General features: G+C 42.1%; 1 protein-coding gene across 1 annotated transcript; it reads left to right on the top strand.

Annotated features, from left to right (window-relative positions):
• On the top strand, nucleotides 1–12042 carry hs3st3b1a (heparan sulfate (glucosamine) 3-O-sulfotransferase 3B1a). Its single transcript, XM_069702925.1, has 2 exons — nucleotides 1–759; nucleotides 10213–12042. Exons 1-2 carry the CDS (start codon nucleotides 266–268, stop codon nucleotides 10829–10831), a joined length of 1113 nt encoding a protein of 370 aa, XP_069559026.1. The 5' UTR covers nucleotides 1–265; the 3' UTR covers nucleotides 10832–12042.
• Nucleotides 12043–22884: the final 10842 nt, after the last annotated feature.

Raw genomic sequence — 22884 nt, 5'->3', positions numbered from 1 at the left:
ACAAACTCAGTCCCTGACGCGCGTAACGCTCAACTGGCTTTTTTTTTTCAGATTTCTTTTAAGAATCAGAATATTCACTCAACTGGTACAGAAAAAGAATTGAAGCAGGAAGTGAACGTATGTCAGTTCAATTTCATTTTCGGCGACAATTTGTGTAGTGGGGAAACTGCGCACCGGTTGTCCGGGATTTGAGCCATGGCACAGGAATGAGACAGCTTTGCAAAGATGCCTGTTAACTGGAATATAACTTTTTCACGGCGGTCCTATGGAATATAGTTCGATTATACACAGTCTACATGTTGTGCCATCATCCCACGTGAAAAACAAACTCTTTGCGTTCTTCATAATGCTGTCCCTTTGGGTGTACATGATATATTGCTGTGTTGGCTACTGCTCAACTGTGCCAAACCTGACGTACGGCTCGGTGAGCAGACACGAAAACGATGCCGAGGCTGACAATCAAGAGTCCTCTTTAGGGGCGTCCAGGGACTTACTGAACAACGAGAACGATTTGGACAGCAGAGCAGACGAGTGGGATGAAATTAGAGGCGAGGCGAAGGCGTTGGATGATAATGCCATGTCAGGTTTCCTCAATGAGTCGGAAAGTAAAAAGTTGCCCCAGGCGATCATCATCGGGGTGAAGAAAGGAGGGACGCGGGCGCTGCTGGAGTTTCTGCGCCTGCATCCAGACATCAGAGCGGTGGGAGCGGAGCCGCACTTCTTCGACCGCAACTACGACAAGGGGCTGGAGTGGTACAGGTACATCGCACTCATACTTGTTATCTAATATTAAACCATAAAGGGAGACGCACACAAAGTCTGAAAACTGCCGAGCGTCATGTTCCTGTTTTATTGACGTGAACGTGGACTTCTTAAGCGCCCAGTTAACGCCCTCAATTGAGAGCGTCGTTACCGGGGCTGTCCGGTGACTATTTCACGGGAGTCGTTGACTCTTGACTTACCAAAGAAATTTTGAACAGCTTGTCAATTCATCCAACTTTTATTTACTTTGTATTGTAAGATTTAGCCACGTAAATAACACGCCTATAAAAAAATAAAAAAAAGTAAAGTAAAACCTTGGTTGTGGCAAAATTCAAATCTGCATTACAAATAAAGACTTCCCTCTGAAAGTCTATCCACATCTAACCTTCGACTTTTATCTTGACATGTAGTTTAGCCTGATAACAATTTCTGCATTAGCCAAAAAGAAGATAAGCAGCTGTAAAAAATCAAATGATATGCAAGTCAATTAGGTGGGAGAGGACAAAGATAAGAATGTAAGAGGTGAACAAGTGAGAAAAACAACATAAGTGTAATTTCTTTTTACTATTAAAATCAAGCAAGCCTGCCCCATTACATCAATATTTTGAATTAAAAATAACACACAGAGATTGTGTAGTTACTTTTGACCTGTGCAATGAATTTATATTAGTTTATGTCAGTTTCTAAAAAGACTGTAAACTGATGGTGACCTTAAATTCATAGATTAACGGTGTTCACAGTTTATCATGTTGATTACTTAATTATTAATTATTACTTTAGGTTCCAGGCCTGAGGTAATGCACTGAAACAACAAAACATAAACAGAAAATGATGTAATGCATGATATCTATTTCTGAAAAAAAAAAAAAAAAAAGAATTCCCAGTATAAAGTGAATATTGTTGTTGATAAAATGAAACTGAAACTCAGCCATTGGTTTGGCCACACAATAAAACATGGCTGATAAGATAAGTGGGGCCTCAGGTGATAGCATATTCTACAAACTGTTGATTGGGCCATTTAAACATAAACAGTACAGCTATACAACTGAAGTGTGATCAAACTAAAATGTGCTGGCACAAATACATATCCACATTTCAATAAAGACTCAACTGTTCAGCTTGTGCTGACATGTCAGGCAGCTCCTCTCAGTCATGTTCATTTACAAAGCACAATCGATTGTGTGCTTGTTTGCGTGACCTTCACTGAGATTTCCTGGAATTTTTCTACATCTGTCCTTGGATCTCGACTTTCCGTGGCTTTCTGACTGGGACGGGGAGGGGGTGGGGGCGCCAGGGAGAAAAAAAACAACAACCTCAAAAGATAAAGTAGAGCTTCTGTTTAGATTTGACCTGAATTCTGGGTGCAGCTCAAAAGGAGCAGAACCTTGCTTTACAGTTAGGATTCAGTAAGTTACATAATGCCGTGATCCTTCAGCAGCCTGGAGCTGCTCAGGAGCGAGATTCAAGATTCAAGAAGTTCCAGGGTATTGATTCAGTTGCGCTAAATCTGTTTTGTTCTTCAATCCAAGCAGATATCGTTGTCAAAGGCAGACATCTCGGATCCGCAGTTGCTTCCACCTTCTCCACTGTGTAATGTAACATTTTTATTGTATTGGCAGCTGTCGTCCTCATGCCTCAGTGTGCAAGCTCTTCATTGACTCAGTTGCACAATCACGCAACTTGTTACTCTTAGTGGAAAACAAAATACACAATATTCTTGGAAATATTGATATTTTACGGACCCAACATGTTCCCGTTAATGGCACGGCATTGCATGGAGGGCCTTACATCAGAGAAACCCCGTTGTCAATAGGAAGAGATGCTGCTCCTTCAGGTGTCCATTTGACTGAGCCGAAGGATTAACTGCCAATGTCAAAGGATCTAGACACTGTTTCAAAGCTGGCTCCATCGAGCTACAATAGGGGAAGCGAAGCATTGTTCAAAGGACTTCTCGCTTAAGCTCCTTTAAGAATTTCCGGACAGGTTTAGGCCATTTTGGAATGATCAGCCTGCGAAGACTGTCTTTTGTCCATCTCTACAGACTGAGCATCAGGAACAAATTCAAATTGTCCTTTGCTTGAAGACTTTTTAATTATAGTCTTCATGCTAACAATCCACATGTAGGTAATGCATATAGGAGATGCTATCTTTAAAGATAGATCAAATCCTAACGGTAAGAAAGTATTAGTCGTGGAAGCGTTTCTATTTAACCGAGATGTTCCAGCTTCTTGTTGGCACTGACAGGTACACACTAAACACACAGCGAGTGAAAGCAAGGGGACTGTTTGATCCTGACGACGCATACTGTATAATGAAGGCTTCTTTTCCCAGAGAGGCGATCAGGCTAATTAAAACAACTTGGCTTGAGCTGTCGAAGTGAGATCGCCGTGCCACAAAATGACCCCATGCCGCAGAGCGCCATGACATCTCGAGTCGGCCCTCAATGATCATTTAGTGGTGCTCAAAAAAAAAATAATCAGAAAACTTGTCTGGCTTTAAGGCGGAGCACATCATTGTCGGCCGCAATATGGAGCATTAATAAATTACTAATTTTGAGTGCCACATCCTTTTTGAAGCCAAGAGAAGGTGTCCACTGATTTGTTTGGCCATATGTTTCACTTCATTGCCCCATGACTAATGGCGAGCAGTGGCTTGGGGCGAGGAGCGGTCTGCTGGGTGGGCTTATCAGCTCCTGTGGTGGCATTGAGTTGTGCCCACGCCATTTATCTGCTGTGATTGGTGTGTCCATCCTGCTGGAGGGTCCGCTGTGTCCATCCCTCCGGAGCCCCACATAGAGGAGAGGCCCTCGCACAGCGGGGCACCGACCACTATATAGCATGTTTTCACCACTGGGCAGAAAAAGAGAAGCAGACAGACAATTGTGCACACTTACTCACACGGAGCACAGGAGGCAACTCCCAAAAGCCGTGGGAACGGCTTCCTCCTTGGCCCCTCCTTTCTTTAGCAACAGCATAATTCTGACTTCCTCCTATAGGTCTCTTTTTGACAGGTTAACTCCTCATCCACTGAATGCACTCTCACATCAAGCTTACAGAAGCTATACAGTAGATGTGACTTAATTGCTGTAATCATGTTTTTCTTCTGGAGGTGCTATATATAGAACAATGAAGAGCTTTCTTACCAATTCACTGCGGGTGTCAGAGAAGACGGCCTAATCCTCCTCGGAGCCCCGGGGGAGCTTACTGCAGGCCAGTGGCAGATAGAGGGCAGTAAATATAAAGTGAGCCTTTTCTTACTGTTGCGCTATGGAGCTCAATGAAAGGGGATGCTGGAGAACCCCTGAGGACTGCATTAACTCTGACAATAAAAGAGCAGACAATTAGTGTGAAACATGTTTTCTCTGCCTTCACTTTGTATGCAAATGTGTTCAGAAGGGTGAAAGTGCCCTTTGACGAAGCCCAGCAGGAGTTCATCAGAAAGAGCATTCATTGGAACCTCTCGTCCCCCCTCCCCCGCCCCCCAAAAAACCTCAAATACTACGCTTAAGCTTTTTAGTCCAAAAGTTGACTTTCAGAGATCTCTGTGTGAAAAGTTCCGTTTCCCAAGAGTAGGTTCATTTCCGTCCACTGGTGGCTTTTTTGCTGACTCGACACTTTGAGCTACAAGGACACAGGGGAACCGGTAGGAGTGAGAGAGCTCTCAGTAAAGGTATATCCCAGCTTAAACTAATGTGTCAGCACACTGGCAGGAAAAGAGGGAGAATGTGCGTTTGCAATGAGATGCTTCAAAGAAGCAATTCACACACACTAGCTGTTGTTTCAAACATTTTTTTTTTACAAACCATGACACCTTGCACTCAAACAACTTCATGTGCTACAAAAAGCAAACCAAAATTCTATTGAATTTTCTCTTCTGAAAAGTTGGAATAAATCTTCAAGATCATCAATAATGTGCAACTTCAATTAGTATTGTAAAGATTGCAGATTTAATTTGCTCCAACAACCCCCTGGGCTTTTCCTTGAGGCAATTTGTCCCAACTGCAGCACTTATTACAGCACTTTGAAAACATTGAAACAAAAAAAGCTCGCTCCATTATATCCCCTTGAGTTGTCGACTTCCTCATCTGCCTCTTTTGTAGTATCTTCAGAGAGAATTTGTTGTTTCCTGCTTCTGCCTTTCTCTATACTGCAGAGACTCCTTGACAGAAAGTCAGAGCAACTTTAGAGAGAACCTGTCTGCCTCAGCCATCTTTGTTTTGCTTCTTTGAAGTCTTGTTTGCTTTTGTTGATCCTCTCAGACCAGCGTGCATCTGTGGGGAATTATCAAATTGTTCCAACCACTACAGGTCAGAAACATGGACCGGATGCATTTCATTAAATTGAGACTCTTACATCATAAATAGACGTTGTCTTCATGTACTGACGTCTTCAAATAAACTCAATATTAACTAAACATGAGCTTTTCTTGCTTACAGTCACGTATTAACTGTTTTATTAATGTTCCAACACAAAACAGTATTCATCAAAATTCTTCATTGCAACACTCCCAGCTGCAGTTGACCAATGTTACGAGTTGATTTGTCAAATTTTCACTCTTCGCAAATATATTACCTTGACATATCCAACAATTTAACAATAACACGTCAGATAAAATGTCTGAACCTGAACTATAGAAAACTTTTCTCGTTTCTTTTGGCCTTGGTTATTTCTTTCGGTTTCAGTTTTTTTTGTTCATTCCTAATTTCTCTGAGTTTATTCCAAGAAACCTTGCAAAAGCTTGATTATTTTTTGTGTTGCTGGCCTTAGACCAAGTATTTATTATCGGTGGTAGCCTACAGTTGTTGCTTTGCTGAATGCTGGTATCTTTCAGTTTTTCTCTGAAGTACCTTTGTCACTCCGATTCAGAATTTCCTTTGTGCTTGTGTATAGTTAGGTTAGAGAGTTGGGTGTAGTATGCTAGTAGTGGCTAATGTACGCCAAAGCAGGGGTTCCCGACACAAAAGTGGGTTATGGGCTCATTCTGAGTGGGTCGTGGATGTCTGCACGTTTAAAAAAAAAAAAAAAAAAAGTTGAGTGAAATTGGGGAGTGTACAGAATTTTTGGTGCTGTGCTTTTATTTGAAAGGATATACGTTTTTCATGACGTTGGTGCACAAGCAGTAACCGTTTGATGCCAGCGTTGTCATGACAGTCACGACCAAAACGTTCAGTAGTTAGCTCTGATCTGAGAATTTATGAACAGGGTTAGGATTACATTAGTTGGCCTTCTTAATTAAGAAAAGTCATCTTTTTTTTAATTTAATATTTCAGTTAAGATTTTTGAAACTTGATGAGCACATATTCCTGTAATTCAAGATAAGTCTGCCTTTTTTTTTATTTCATTAGGTTTTTAGCCCTGGTTCCACTTGATTTTCTTTTTTCAGTTTTCGAACTTCTAACCTTCCGCCCTACCCATCAAAGATATCAAATACACATGCAGTTTTTGTAGAGATGCAGCAAAGACCTGTACATGGACAATAACTTGTTCCCTTCTAAAATGATGTTGGTGCACTGCCACTGTGGTATCTACAACTGCTGCAGGAGCTCCCCGGTCAGTGTGACATGTTCCGGCTCCTTAATGACCGACATTTCTGACAGAATTAGCTGTTTATCTATAAAATAAGTTCCATAACTGAAACAGGCGCAAACTCACTTGAGTTTGTGGCTCTCTTCAACTATAATCTTTTGAAGACAGTAGCTTTAACAACAACATACGCACTTGATAACAAAAAATATTTCTTCACAACCGTTCGATTACTTCCACAGGGAGTGCACCCACTGAGATTAGTTTAGAGTTATTGGTTTACATTTTCTCTAGCATCAACTCCCTGATTAAAAATGCTCGCTGGCACTGTAAACAACTGACTGTCAGAATTGTTGTGTTAACGCGAAGCCAGAATGTCTCTCCTGCTTTTCCTCCCCCTCTCTTCGAAATGGGCTCGTTTCCACAGACAGCCAGGTGGCCTTCAGTTCTGCATACTGACAGGAATAACGGCAGAAGGGTCGGAGAAAAAAAAGTCATTCTCTGCGCTGTCATTGTTGTTCAGGAATGCTGCCGAGAGGCCGAATGCTGTTCAATGTCATATAAGAAGGTCATTTGTGTAAAGTGTGATGGCGATGACTTTCCCATGCCTGATAAGATGGGCTGCAGGGGCTGGAGAACACCTCCCCTAAACTATGCTTCCCTCTTTGATTTCTGTCTGGAACTTGTCTCCAGTAAATCGGTCTGATTATTCCAAGTGGCTGCATACCACCACCTCTCATCCTGTCTTTGGGAATAGGGTGGCACAACCACTCTCAGAGCTGCAGGGTAAGATGAGAACTCATCATGGCATTAGATAATACTGAGGTTGTTTTTTTTTTCGTTTTTTTTTTTTCCTGGAGCTGTCCCTTGTCACGGAGGTCTGAAAAGCTGAAATATAGATGCCAATTAGAGTCAGTCAAGCAGGCTACTGCAGGAAACCAAAAATTGTCCTGCAGTTTTCTGCTCTGTTCTTGCTCCTTACTTTGGTGAACTCATTACAGAGGGCATCAGTGAGCAGCTGAGCACGAAGCTGCACGCAGTAAATTCCTACCTTTGAACCTGCTTCCTGAAAGCAATGTAAACAAGGCACCAGCTTTCAAACTCCCCAGCCGGTAGTTTAATGGACACACCTGACTGCCCGGCAGACAAAACACAGGCAAATTACACAACACACCACCTCCAGGATTAATATCTGTCTGCAGGTAGTACTATTGAGGCAGGAAAAAGCAGACGCAGCATCTGAGGGGGCAGCGGGCAACTTAGGCGGGGGGAGTTGACCTATGCAGCCTCCATCCTCTTACGGTGCACCCGATTCCATCTAATCCTGTATTTACTCCTTCCCCCGTCCCCGTTATCTCCCGATTCCTGCTGTCCTCCTGCGAGTTTAAGTGAGAGGGCAAAGGATGCTCAACATCAGTATAGATTTATTTTTAGTGCACCAATTATAGGTAAAGTCTTCAAAGCTTAAGACACCACACTCCACAGCTTTAAAGGTACATTTGAATCCCACTCGGAAGTAAAGCAGCGTTTGTAGCTTTATGAAGTCCAATAGGAACATGCAAAATACATAAGAGGCAAAAGTCAGTACGTCGTGGCTCAGTTTGAGAGAAGGGACTTGCTTTTTTGTTTGTTTTTTTGTCTCGAAGCTGAACGACGATGCCTTTGCATGGCTGATTGATAGATGAGGGTGCACTAAAACCTATCGGTTCCAGGCGACATTGTTTATTAAGCAGAACAAATCGTGAAAGCTTGCTACATCTGCCCCCCTTAAGGCGACCCTCTCCCTCTGTGCTCAGTCAGAGATGTTCTCCTGCTCTATCTGTGCCGAGATGAATAATGCATGTTCTGTTCTGCTCACGCAGATTGTTTTCCTCGTTGACTAAGTGGAAAGTTTGATTGGTAGTATGTTTTTTTTGGGTCCCTTGAGGCTCTGAGAAAGCCCTGCAGCACTTCGCCTGTGTGTATCCAAGAGATGCAGGAGATAATTGCAGGGGGTGGGTGGTGGTGGGGGGGAAGGGGAGGGGTTGCGATAGAGTTGTTTGTGTCTCTCATACCTATTACCTTGATTACTTTTGGGGTTTTTCCACCACGTACAATGGTGGCTGAGGCGCCAGGAAAGTGCGATAAATGTGTAAGACCTCGGGCCTCCGTAGACTGGAAGGAAAGAGCAGGTGATGTTAGTGATGAAACTGCATAAGGAAGAGATACCCTCGTGTGTTTGTTTGGCAGTAATAAGATATAGGTAACGCCTGTGCAATCACTAAAGCTCTCCTCCTCTGCCAGTGCTCTGCACAGCAAAAATTGTGCCGACCATTTTCTGCTCGCTTCCGCCACATAAATTTGTAAGATGAAAGCTGTTCGGTTTGACGAGGGGTATTGAAGCTCCGAGTGTCTGTATCAACAGATGGTTGGAAATTATAGTAATCACTTTAATGACACGGCTTCCTCGGCTTTCTCGTTGTTTGATTTGGATCAACCCGTCACTATCAAAACCTGAGAATATACCAGATACTGAAACAACTGAAGATTTACATTTCGACTGACGTAAACCCACATGAAGTATGCCGGGAGCTGATGCTTGTCAACGCGGGACATTTTACAACGGCTTATATTTCTTTCTCACGTGCAGCAGAAAACGAGATATCTGCACACTGCGCTCAATTCACGACATTTGTCAAATCAGCATGAAATCTCAATTGTGACGGAGGTGTACAGGAACTAAAATATTAGTTTAAGGTAACTAATGAATAAATGTATATCTTTATAAATGCCCATCCTAAATACACAAGCACCTCTGCTATTAAATGCAAATATCTGTGTAAGTAATGCTACCACTCTGCAATTACACATTTTTGAGACACTGTTGAGTCAACTCTTGCAATTTGTTAGTCTGCTTTCTGAGGTGCTGTTAAACTGGATTAAACTGTATATTGTTACAATATTGGGGTATACTTTCACTTGGATGTACTGCAGTATTTTATTGCTTCCACACCTTATGCAACTGGGTTTTTTTTTTTTTCTATGTCTCTTAGATTAAATACTTACCATTGACTCTCATCGCCGTGGCCACGTATCTCTCTCCCTGCTCTCTCCAGAGACAAGCCAGCCACTCAGTTGGCCAACGAGGCAGCCAACCAGCTTCTAATGCTTTAGCGTGTTTGTCTTAGCCCTAATCCCCCTTGGCTCACTTTAGCCATTATCCAGTCAGGGTTGCAGTTAACAGGCTATATTATGATCAACCAGAACCATCTGGGGTCAAGAAGAATATGCAGTTATGGGAATAGACAGCTCCCAAGTATTTCCTGCATTTTCTCCAAAGGAATGCAAAGCACCAAATCTTCACAATTCACACAAAAATTACTGTCATATCTGAGGAGAAAGGTGCATGACATTAAAAAGCATAGAACTGCCCATTCATAGCTAAAACCATCATTTATATAATGTCATGAATGTGGGGAATATTTCAATGCCAGGATTGTGGCGTTTAAAAGAGGATTTAGTTCTTAAAGTAGATTAAATGCAGCAACAAGAGCTGAATGTCTTCCTTCAAGGTTTGTATTCAGAACATGTCGTGAACTGTGTATTGTGTTCACACGCAATCACAGATGATTGATGGGACTCCTGCTCTACCTACCAGTCCCTGTCACTTTGGGTACATTCACAAACTTGGTTAATGCAGCTCATGATGTCTACAATTGTCTTCTTGATGATGAATGGCTAGCTACTGACAGTATTTTTAAACCTGCCGTGGAAAGACTGTGTCAGTGTTAATCTCATCTTCAATTATGGGCACTTTTGGAAGTTGCTGGCTTTCAAAAGTGATGGCATTACGAAGAAAAACGAAATATTCAGCGGTGCGGGGTTGGATATTTGTGCCATATGCTGTCTGCAGAACATATTTAAATAACTTTATTTGTGTCACTTGCAGGGAGTTGATGCCCAAGTCATCAGAGGGCCAGCTGACCATGGAGAAGACCCCCAGCTACTATGTCACCAAGGAGGTCCCTGCTCGAATTTACACCATGTCTAAAGACACAAAGCTGATCATAGTCGTCCGGGATCCTGTCACACGAGCCATCTCAGACTACACTCAGACGCGCTCCAAGAAGCCGGACATCCCCTCTTTCGAGAGCCTGACCTTCAAGAACATGTCAGCGGGTCTGATCGACACCACATGGAGCGCTGTTCAAATCGGCATGTACGCCAAGCACCTCGAGCGCTGGCTCCAGCACTTCCCCATGGAGCAGCTGCTGTTTGTTAGCGGAGAGCATCTCATTACCGACCCCGCAGGTGAGATGGCTCGTGTCCAGGACTTTCTTGGACTCAAAAGGGTCGTCACGGAGAGACATTTCCACTTTAACCCAGCAAAAGGCTTCCCCTGCCTTAAGAGACCTGAGGGGAACAGCAAGCCACACTGCTTGGGTAAAACCAAAGGCAGGACCCATCCGAACATTGACCCCGAGGTGGTGCAGAGGCTAAGGAACTTTTACAAACCGTTTAATAGCAAGTTTTATCAGATGACTGGTCATGACTTTGGCTGGGACTGAGAGGGAACATGATGACAGACTCATGCTGGTCCCTTTTTTGTGTTCTTTTTAAATATAATTTGATCGTTCTGGAGATATTGGTATACAGTGTATGTACAGTATTTGGTGGTGTGTAAAAAGCTCAGAAGTCTATTTTATGATAATTTATTGTTATATTAACTCACTAAGCTGCCTAACCAGTTCCATTCATGGTTTAAATTCTCATGACACATAAAGATTTTTCTAAAAGCACAGTGTTTCTACACGTATTACGAGCAGGCTCAGTATCCTTTTTTAATTTAATTTTTTACCAGGAAGGTTTTTTTGGCTCTTGCCTCACCTTGAGCTGATTGAGATCAAACTCGACCAACAAGTGGTAATAACCCCTTTACATCTGCCTGATCCTCAGAGGTCTGTGGGCCCACTTAGTCAGGTCGATAAGGGCTTCAGCTGATCCAGTGCAACTAGCCAGGTGGATCAATACAGTAATAGCTCCTCATCATGTCAATTAGACCTGAGTGATGGCACTGCCTTGATCTCTTGAGCATTGCAATAAAACATCGATCCATTAATGGCAGTAAGTTTATGGTTGACCCTCAAGCCAAATTCAAGTTAATATAAGAATATAAATTTCCACTGCAATGTTACCGACTTAACCACTATTTATACCGCTTTTACAAAGGAATGTTGATGAGGATCCAATAGAGTCCTGTCATTATACTTTTTTGGGATGTTTTTATTCATTTTCCAAAGAGCTGCTGCCCAGGCTTTATTATGCTTAAACAGAAAAATGATTCATATGAAAAGTCGTATAACTCGGTCACATTTATTGATCTGTGCTGAAATTGCTCTCATTGATCACTCTTTTTTTAATGCAAGTGATACTAGACTAATTATGCCCTTTCCCACGATACTTCAGCTGCTAGAGAGAAAATGAGCATTACCTTTTCTACTTTCAGTGATACTAGAGGAGAATTAAAACAAACCCGGCCTCTCAAAATTCCTCATTTGAATTTTATTTACGGTTGAGTTTTATTCAGCCAAACATTAATTTATCATCATTCAGCGTCATTCCATAATGATGTACTGCAACCTTGATGTTGTAGCCGCACTATTCTGCTGTATGCATTGCTTTACAGACATTGAAATGAAGCAGGTTTGACTAATTAAAAGGTGCAATCGTGTCATTTTTATGAAGTACGAAATAAATCTGTTTTACCCAAATCAAGTAATGCAGTCTCCACGATCTTTGTATTTGCTTCGTTGTCAGAAAAACTGCCAGATATTACAAATGTGTCTCCACTTACGAATGCACTACCCCCACATTATCTGTATAGATTTCTGGATCCCTTAAGGCAAAGTGTACTGCTGTGTCTAATTTACCATCTTGCACATTATTGTGCGAATGGGCTAATTAGCACAGCACTGTTAAGTACTTTTAGCTGTCTCAGCCTCCCACTGCCACCACAGAGGGTCCTGTTGCCATGACCCCCACAAGTACATAACAAAGTGTCAGGTTTCTCATCTGGAGAGGTGACAAATGAAAAAGACCGCCATTCAGTAATGTCGCTGGGCGAGATTTAATAGTCCACACTCCATAATTTGTTTGTGAGCCATGTCCTGAAGCACAAGTAGAGCTGATGTTGCTGCTGATTGTATAATCCAGCCAAAGAAATACAGTCTGTTGAGCATATTTCTTTTTGTTCCAAAAATATGTTGTGTCAATAGGGACGTCATACTTTATGCCAGCACTACAGGTTGTCTGTGAACTTGCTTCAAGCCATCTGCCCCATCCATCATACAGCACAGCTTACCTCAGACCAAAAGTTATGGTTCAAGAGAGATATGAATCACCTCGCTCTATTAACAAACAACCTTTATTTTACTTTCCAGTAAAACACCCTCATTTACCTGAGGCTGCCAGAGGTGATAAAGCCAGTCTCCCTGGTGGCAGGCAAGCAGTCTGATCACCCAGGAAGCAGCTCCCTTTGCAATTAAAGGGATAGAGGAGGGGTGCTGTAATTGCTAGGCTCCCAACTGGGGAATTGCTGTTAGCACAAATCCCTCCAGGCTGTTGTAAGGGAGGCTGTGATTGTTTGAAGGTTGGGAAGACAAGGAAAATAGACACCTGGCAGCCCTGAGAATTAAGTGACTTCAAACATCCACTTGGCAGCTGCCACTGGGGAATAGAAGCAGAACTCTTGAATAAAAGTGAAAGAAAATAAAACATCACACAGCAGCAGACTTTGGTTTAAAGAGTTGATGTACAGAAATTTAGAGGTTGGGTGGAGGCAAAAGGATGAACTCCAGCCTCATTAGGATGTCAATGAAAAGTCTTCATAATATGCCAAGATGTCAGTCATGCAAGAATTGACTAACATGTTTGGTCTGTGCCTGCAGAGATGATTGCAAGTTATTCATTCACTCCACATTTGGCACAATTTTGGGCTGAGTCTTTCCTTTCAAGTCAGTGATTCAGTACTTTAGTCAAATTCTTCAAAATCACTGAGATCCATAATTTAGCTGTTACGTGACATAAGCAAAAGTTTAGAGAAAGAGTGAAGAGGGAATGACATGGATGGACGTGCCAGGCTAAAATAAATCAGGTACGTGGCTCATGCCTCAGTTTATATCAACTATACCCACATATCCTTTAGTTGGTTGTGTGTGTGTGTGTGTGTGTGTGTGTGTGTGTGTGTGTGTGTGTGTGTGTGTGTGTGTGTGTGTGTGTGTGTGTGTGTGTGTGTGTGTGTGTGTGTGTGTGTGTGTGTGTGTGTGTGGGGGGTGGGGGTAACTGGAGACTATCAAAGCTGACATTAGGTAAGAGGCAAGGCACACCCTGGACAGGCCACCAGTTAGATAAACATGCTCACTCCTATGCGCAGTTTGGAGCTGCCAATTAACCTAACCTGGATGTCTTTGGACTGTGGGAGGCAGCCAGAGCGCCCACAATAATCCAATCAGGCACCGGGAGAGCAGGCAAACTCCACATAGAAAGGCTCCATCTGGTTTGAAGAGAGGTGACAGTTCTCCACCAAGTCGCACCGAGACGCATCAGGCTAAAATACATCCAAAACTAGCCAAAAATGAGAAAAATGTAATACTGACATCTCTGATCCGACAGTGCTATTTTCTGGACTAAAAATTATTACTGACAGAAAGCTGTAATTTGTTAAATCCTACACAGTGTAGAAAATGTATGCATGTTGTAGGTATTAAATGAGCTTTTGTTACTTCTTTTTTTTGTGTGTAATATTTGGATGGCTGACCTTTTCACTTACACATAAATTGAATGCGCCATTTCACAAGGTTTAACAGCATGAGACAACTGAACAAGATAGTACATTCATTTTAAACCATCAGCCTGCACTTTTAGTTTTTAATGTGTTATGAAAATATTTTTTAACATTTTAATCAACACAACAACCAGAGAGAATCCAAAGAAAAAAAAGAACAGCAAATGCTCAGTTGAGTTTGTTTCGATTCTGCAGAAACTTTTTTTTTAAATACTGGAGGTACTAATGTCCAAGCACAAAAAAGCATTATCTCCAGGACAAAAGTAAAATGTGTGAAACCTACAGAGCCCCCAAAAACAGAAAGAAAAGAACAAGGAGATAATTATTCGAGGGTAAACTTTGTTTCTGAGCTTAATAAAACAATTGCCTTCCTCTCTGGCCCTTAATCTTTTATTATGCATTGTCCAAACCCTAATCCTAATCCGATAGGAAGGGCTAGCATTAATCTGAGACAGTAGACTTGGAGTTGACATCCATGTGCTGACATAGCTAATCCAACTATAATCCCTCTTCGAAAAAGGCTTCTGAACTTTGTGTGGGACCAACTTCATTTACGTAACTTTAAATACAAGAGGGAATTATATATTTGAAGATGAGGGAGATGCTTCTCTTACTGGTTTGTGCACATACAACACACCCACACCTCAGGCTTGCCAGGTCAAATCTAATTACCGTATTCACCGCTGTCAGATTTTGATGCGTTTGCTACTGTACGTCAGCTCTTGGTGGCAGGATCTAGACCTGCGAATGCTCCATTGCATATCAAAACAATTTGTCATAACACGTATGGCATAACTGAACAAGTCTCAGTGTGTTTTTATTCCTCATCTAATTTGTTCAAATGCAGCAGAGCTATTCGTGACCAAAGTTAATTCTGAGAAAAAAAAAAAAAAAAAAAAAAATCGATTCAACCAGATGTTTTATTTAGGTCATTTTTGGACTCGTTGCAGTGTTTCCCACAGGTTGAGAATTTACTTGCAACTAATGTGCACGCAGACACTCATGCATTCAGAGGGGGAGAGTGTAACCCAGGTTCTTTTCAGTAGCTACAGTTTACACATGACCGATAAATGTCTCACGTGGTGACCGTGTCTGTGCTTGGTGCACAGAGAAGACTCTAGACCCCACTCAGTTACTGCAGTGCAACCGACGGCCCTAAAAGAAACACAAGACTTACCTAGAGAACCTCGTATACGGTTGGACTGCAAACGCTAGATGGCTTTAATTTGAAATGAGAGCTTTTAATTGAAAATGACGGCTTTGATTTTCATCTTAGCGAGAGACTTCGCAGCGTCGTTTTGCTGTAATTGATGGTCACACTATTTTCTCTCCTATGCTTTCCCGGGCGGGCAGGAATAATGTTATTGTCACTTCACCCGTGAGTGTGCAGCCTCCCGCTACACACTCGCAGGTGAAGTGACGATAACGTTATTCGACTTGGCGACAACGTGCAATCGAAGCCTGCAAAATACATTTCTTGATGGACAGACGTCGCATAATATACTATTTAAGCTTCTAACTGTTTATTCAACATCTGTGAAAGTTAATTAGTGTTGTACTCTTAATAGTATTTGGTAGACAAAATAATGTTTTTAAATTCAAAAATAAAATAACTAGATTTGTGCTGTTTTTGTTATCAAAGCCGAGTCCTTTAACATTACAGCTATGGATGTAATCAACACTCACATCTTTTCATGCTGCTCATGTTCACAGTCTTCTTGATCTTGTTGCTTATTTTTAGCTCATCAAGGGCTGAAACAGATGTGTAAAGAGTCCTCAGACCTCCTTTTAATCACATTTTTCATGTCGTAATTGCTTTGACTCTAATTACCCTTCAAGCATTAGCATAGCTTTACTTCATGTGCTTGTCAGTGTTTTGAACTGTTGGTTTGATGCCTTTTTAAAATGTCCACATTTTGTCCCTAGAGGAATCTTGTTTACTCTTGATTCTTCTGGTACAGATCGAACATGTAGAAAATAACACCTTTGTTGTTTTCTTTAAACCTTAAGCTTTTACCGATGATTTTGCAAGTGGTCTTAAAAAGACTGGGGCTTCAGAGGAGATTAGTAGACTTCCCATATGGCACTCTACATGGCCATTAAAGGTGGCTTTGAAGTTGCTCTGATTTTTCTTCTATCATTATCATCATCATCATCCCAATCCTTATGACGAGACAAATATTTTCTTAATTTTCATCAGATTCTGTTATTGTAAAAAGCTGAGAAGTCTATATTGGTGCAAGGACAGACAAATACTGTGATGTAGCAAAGACTGGAGGTTGCATCACTGACAGTGAAATCCACTTGTTGTAACCAGAGATTCCCTGGAGGAAAGGTATGAAGGGAGAAGTGCCCTCTAACCAATACGGGCAGTTCTGTCATTAATGCTCATTCTGTGGTCTCCCAGCACTATTTGTTGCAGTCGCCCGCCTGCCTGGTACCACTTTGGACCCTCCATTAGGCCAGAACTCTCCAAATCCCGGTGGCATGCCATCGTAATGACTTTATCACTACCTCAATATAGCCACACACCGAGTCCCCAATGACAGAAGCATTTAACATTGTAATTGTAGAACAGATTTTCTGAAACACTGCACTGTCATTTGTCTTATCTGATTCAATGCAATGTCTTTAAAGCATTTTAACACTCCCATTTTCCCTTTGACTTACATTAATGACACGGAACCAGTAAGAGAAAATCAGTATAAATTGCTCAGACTTGACCACCTGTGACCCCTCCCAGCTCAGACATGTCACTGCTTTTCCAGTCTTATCCTGCTTTCTCTGTAATGAGGTGTGCATAGCCCTCTACTCTCCGTGCACCGATGTCACCTTCATAATCCAAGATTTGGGTGTTGAGGGGTGAGGGATATGTGGGACCCTTAGTGGGATTACTAACTAGACTGTCTGTTGCATGGTCTGTCGTCTGTCTGCAACCTCCAGAAAGGCTGAGAAGGAGGATATTTTAGTGCTAATCTGGAGTATATGGCAGAGTACTGTCTGAGCCGGCCTCAGCATCAGCCAGTTACATTTATCTGTGCATATATGTGTCATAGATTAGGATATATTTAAAACAGCGCTGCTGAGACAAGCCCATGACGCTTTATAGTTCATAAAGTTATGTTGTGGAACATATTTCAGAGCGACTGTGGACGAGGTAAAGTATGGCCGACAGTGGAAGTCTTGTTGGCTTCTAACAGAGATCTCGCAATGAAAATTCACTGGGGACAATCATATGTGCGCCGTGAACATCGGAGTAACACTTCACACAGAGATAATTTCAAAGCTTTCAGGGATTTAATCTGATTTTGCAATTAATTGGTTCGTTAAACTTCTGCTCCTGGGATTAAACGGAAATTAAAGCATTGCCAGAATGGAGCGGGGAATTTCCCAAGACAGTCCCTCCATCACACTGTGTTTATCTTCCATCCATACCAACACAATTACTTATCTCTCCCTCTCTATCTTTGCTGCTTATTTTCAACAGGACGCAAGTCAGTTTTTGATACACTGCAAATGTAAATTCTGGACCTGTTTTTTTATTTTCCATATTCCTGATATAATTGAATAAAATGATACATCAACCGACTCTCTGGATCAGATTGGCTTTCAGACTATTTGTTTCTGAACCTGAACGTGGCCCAATATAATGCAAATCCGACACACGCTTTATCAGGCAGTAAATGGAAACTTGTTTACAGAAATGATATACAGTACTTGTTGACAAATCTCTGTAAACAACCTTTATTTACCTTGATGCACTCTTTAGACCTGAATCACAGTACTGACTTTCAAACTGGTTCCCAATAGGGATGAAATCCAAACATGCTATCATATTTCATTCCTCCCATAAAGCTTGCGAAGCATTCCTGATCTGAATGAGTCCCGTCCTTGATCTCCCTCCCCCTGCTGTCCTCAGTTGGAAAGCATGAACATCAAGGTCCTGATTCGTCATGGGCTCTACTGAGTAGAATTCCTTGTGTTGCCATGGTATCAGGGGAGCGCTGTCACTCATTGTCACTGCAGTGACAGGCGCTCGTTTCTTTTTTCGTGCTCCTATATTTGCTCTTTTGAGAGTTGTTGATCCACCTGGAAACAGGCAAAAATGCAAAACATATCAGAGGATATGAGACGAGCACAGATGCTGGCACTTTATCTACAGTACAGTACATGCTACCAAGCTAACCTTCATCGAGCCAAAGAGTGCAGTTGTCAAAGAAGCCAGAGTTGAGCTCCCCCCAATTCAGGGATCCACCAAACTACAAACAATCTGCCCTCGTATCCTCCCACACGTCTTCCTGTTTCCCTCCATATGCGAGCCCGTCCTGCATCATACCACATCTAAAAGCCTCAGCAATTATCCTGTAATTCATTCAAAACCTTACTCTCCGCTTCTTTTTCCCCTTTGAGGACTTTCATTAAGTCACAAATGTGAGACAACAGGCTAAACCCCAAAGCACAGTTTTTCCCCATTCTGTGGGTGTGCACCAGCTGGTCAAAGTTATGTGGAGGAACTATTATAGAACCTCCTCCGATCCTTTGTCTTTCTTCTCTTGTAGCACGGTGAAGCTGCTCTGTTATAGCTCCACAGCTACCGGCACACAACACAGAAACTTGGCATGATGTCAAAGTATGGGTTCAGCTGGACGCTGCTCTCCATATCATTAATGTCTCCGGTATCTGCAGAGCTGTGCCGGCTCATCATTCATTGGGTTACCCTTAACAAATCTTTGGAGTAACAAGGTGCACAAATTACGACACTCCCATTCTCTCTGCTTCAGCCAATGCCTGACATTTGGGACGGCGAGGATGTCGCAGCATGGAATTAATTTCCGATTTTTACCACAAGAGAGAGCTTTATCTAGGTCATCCATCCATCCCATCTATGGGGCAGCGACGGTCTTTGTTCTGTTGTTTTCCCTTCACGTGTCACTCTCTGTTTAACCTATCAGTAAGGGAGTGTTACAGCTACATCAGCAGCGGCGCTCGGGGTGCTCAGTGCTGTTGTGCACGTTTGGGAAGGTGAGGCCGCATACCCATCAAGGTTGGTTTCAGTCAAATACCTCCAATCTAGCAGAACAGCTCATAAGCACAGACTTTGAAGTCTCTCACTCTGTCACCTGACAATGCGAGTTATAAACAGACAAAAGGACAGTAACTTATCAAAGAGGGGAATTTAGGGGAATTATTGGCATTTGAAATCTACTTGGCCAGGCTTGCCCATGTACATAAATTCATTCAATTTAACTCAGTAAATCTTACATCAGAACGGCGTATTTCAATCTTTTTAAACTAATTTTTGGACACATACCTGTCTCAGTTGCATGCGGTGCATTAACTGAAGGCTTCTTTCAGTGCAGCTGGCTGACTACCATAATAGCATTTGAGGCATTAAGGGAATATTGGCAAATTGTAACCTCTAGAAAGAGCTTCCATGTGAGGCATTTAGAGAACATCTGTGAACTGGATCCACAAAAGATAATCTGGGTTAGACTCTCCCCCTCTAAACTGTATAAAAAAAAACCAATAATTTTTGTATTGTAATGTTCAAAGTGATTTCTTGTTCTTCAAATATTTTCTATAAAATTGGTGTCGAACACAGTGTTGCTCAAGGAACCAGTATCAAAATCAAGGTGTTAGTACAGGCATTGAAAATGTTTGAACGACACGCTGCCCAAACACCTAATCAATCTAAAACATAATAAAGTGATGCCACTGGTTTATGGGAGACATTACATTGCGTCGCATGGTTATGGTGGATGCATCGAAAGCGTTACAGAAGAGAACTTCTTGGATGGAGAAGGAAACAGAGCTGTAAGACGTGCTACAGAAATATTACATTTAACAGAAACCCCTTCAGCACAAAGCCAAGGACATTTCCTAACCTCAACAGAGAGATTTTAATATCGGCTTGTAGGCAACAACCCGCTCAGTCCTGCTCTCTGGATTTGGCCACAGCCTTCAACAGCACACAGAGAGGAAAGGGTGGAACGGATGATAATGTGAGTGGGTGATGGTTCAGCTCTGTAACTCATGCCCTCAATGCTTAAACACACACACACACACACACACACACACACACACACACACACACACACACACACACACACACACACACACACACACACACACACACACACTTCCTAGTTGATGTCATCTCACATTTACAGTAAGGGGACATTATCCCTGCTGTATCCAGTTATTAACTTCGCAGAATTAAACAGTTTCTCTCTGGTAAAGCATTTCGACCAAGCACTGACCCGTAGCTCAGAGGACTGGAACACCCTTTATATTAGGAGAGACAAGTCAGGCTAATTCAATTATTGCTGCTGTAATACCATTAATATTATCATTGTAATGATGGTATCATATTCAGAAAATGCAATGCAGTTATTTTGTCTGGTCCCTACTCAAAATCGTTATTAAGATGTATCTGGAATGAAATCAAATTTACAAAATTGCAGAGGAGATTTCCTTTTAGCTTCAACTGTCTACCGTCAAGCACGTTCAGTGTGGAAACTGGGCTGTTAAGAAGCAGAGTAGGACAGGACAATAATTGGTGTCACTGTGACATCTCTGCTACTTGCATAGGTCATCGTGAGGACTACTACCATTTCCAAACCTACACTGCGGACCACACAATCCAAAGAGAGCAGCTGTCCTTGGGAGAGGATTCTGCATGAGGGTGTAGATCGTGCCTCCTTTACCACGATGCAATAAATCAAGTTTCCATGTAGTACTGTCCCACTGCAATTTTTTTTCAGAAAATAAACTGCACTGAATTAACCACGCAGCAGCACCAGAGAGGCTAAAGAACAACAACATATAGCTACCGTTTCAAAATCAAACTATACATTTAATAGTCAGAGCACTCACAAAGATCACTTCAAATCGACAGGCAAAGGCACGGAGAAACAGCTGTTTGCAGCTTGCGGCGCTCTCGTGTTGTCACTTGCCTCTTGACTGTTATTTTGGACCTTGTACCCATTTCAAAATTCCACTCAGTCCAATTGTTAAAACAATGACAGAGGAGTCTGACTCCGACTGCAAAACTAACATCAGCGTTATGCCATGCCGGACGAGATGTGACGTCGCCCTACAAGTTTATTTCTAAAATATTAAAATGATTAATAAGTAATTATTAAGTAATAACGTTGCCTGTAACAGAATGAAAATGGATGACAAATTTCAATTATCAACTGTCAGGCTTTACAGCAGTTACTTGCGTACCATCAGGTGGAGCCTCAGTTTGAGAATCACTGCTATGAAACAAATGGAAGTAGTTGTGAAGATTCGGTCTCTTTTCTGTAGCTTTGCGTTGTTAGCATTACCCTAACTAGAACAAGCATTTGAAAGAGGATGGATCGAGTAATGAATGACAGTCAGGTTAGAAGTGCTGTGTCAACATAAGTTACTACGTCCATGTAACTGAGTCAGAGAGGGCATGACGTTCAACAGTCTGCTGTGGTTAAAGGCACACAAAGAGTTTACAAAAGTGTTGACAGCTTTATTTTCTCTTAGCTCTGTTGGCCTGTATTTTATATCTAAAGGCAAAAAAAAAAGAAAGATAATGTGCTATGATTTTACCTGGAACTTCCTCTGTTTACTGTTGCCTGACTTGAACTGCACATTACACTCTGCAGTAAATTCTTTGTGAAACCACTTTCCAGTAGTAAGATAGTCACCAATCCGTTATTTAGAAGATTCTTTTCCTATGTTTTCATGCTTTCGAGCCGCGACAGGAGGCATTCACGTTTTCAGCTTGTCTGTCTGTCCATCCCTGTCTTGCGAATGTGATATCTCAGGAACACCTCAACACCTCGAGAGAATTTCTTGAAATTTGGCACAAATGTTTCAACGTTTCAGTGTCTCAAGGATGACCTAATTTGGTGGTCAATTGTCAATGTTACTGTGACTATTATGACTGTTTTTTTGTTTCCCTCAATGAATTAGCACACTAATACAGTAGCCATACAGCAGAACAGCAACAACAAAGCCTATAAAAGTGAAGTGTTCATATATCCCTAAACATACACCTCATACCTTTTATAGCATCCTTCAAAGTCTCATTAAATCTTATGAGTCTAGACAGACATGGATGCAAACTGAAACTTGACTGATTGGCAGAGGGAACCTCAAGGCAGGATTTCTAGTTTGTTGTCTTACATTTAGTCTTCAGGGGGACATTTTCCTTTCCTTGTTCTCCGAGCAAGTTAAACTAGAGGAAAACAGGCCGTGTTCCCTACAGCGCTGGAGTCAGCTGTGTGTTGGCGTCGGTCTCAATTGGTCTGTCAGCGCTGTGTGACTGTGTTGAGGCAGAATTAGGTTTGAGGATGAGTATGGGGAGAGAGTGTGTGTGTGTGTGTGTGTGTGTGTGTGTGTGTGTGTGTGTGTGTGTGTGTGTGTGTGTGTGTGTGTGTGTGTGTGTGTGTGTGTGTGTGTGTGTGTGTGTGTGTGTGTGTGTGTGTGTGTGTGTGTGTGTGTGTGTGTGTGTGGGGGGGGGGGGGGGTGTATCCACATCCACATGAATGAAGGACCGAATTCCACATTAATCAGAAACAAATCATGGCAAACCACAGGATCAAAGACCTGTCTGCTTTAAAGATGGCTGCATGCCCTACAAACTTTCAAAAATCGCTTTTAGCTCATCAAGAACTCAGCTTCCACCCAGAGACAGCATGACTATAGCTCGGAAGGTTCAGAGGCATTTTGCTCCTTTCAAAGAGCTTTCTCTCTTTTTCTCCTCTGCTCCCTCTCCTCTTGCAAATAACGAACTAA

Source organism: Brachyistius frenatus, unplaced genomic scaffold (assembly GCF_029030835.1).
Source record: "Brachyistius frenatus isolate BFR_SWC_R1_liver_20210118 unplaced genomic scaffold, ASM2903083v1 Contig_43, whole genome shotgun sequence".
NCBI lineage: Eukaryota > Metazoa > Chordata > Actinopteri > Embiotocidae > Brachyistius > Brachyistius frenatus.
Note: the sequence above shows the minus strand (reverse complement) of the source record. Positions and strands in the feature narration are given on the sequence as shown.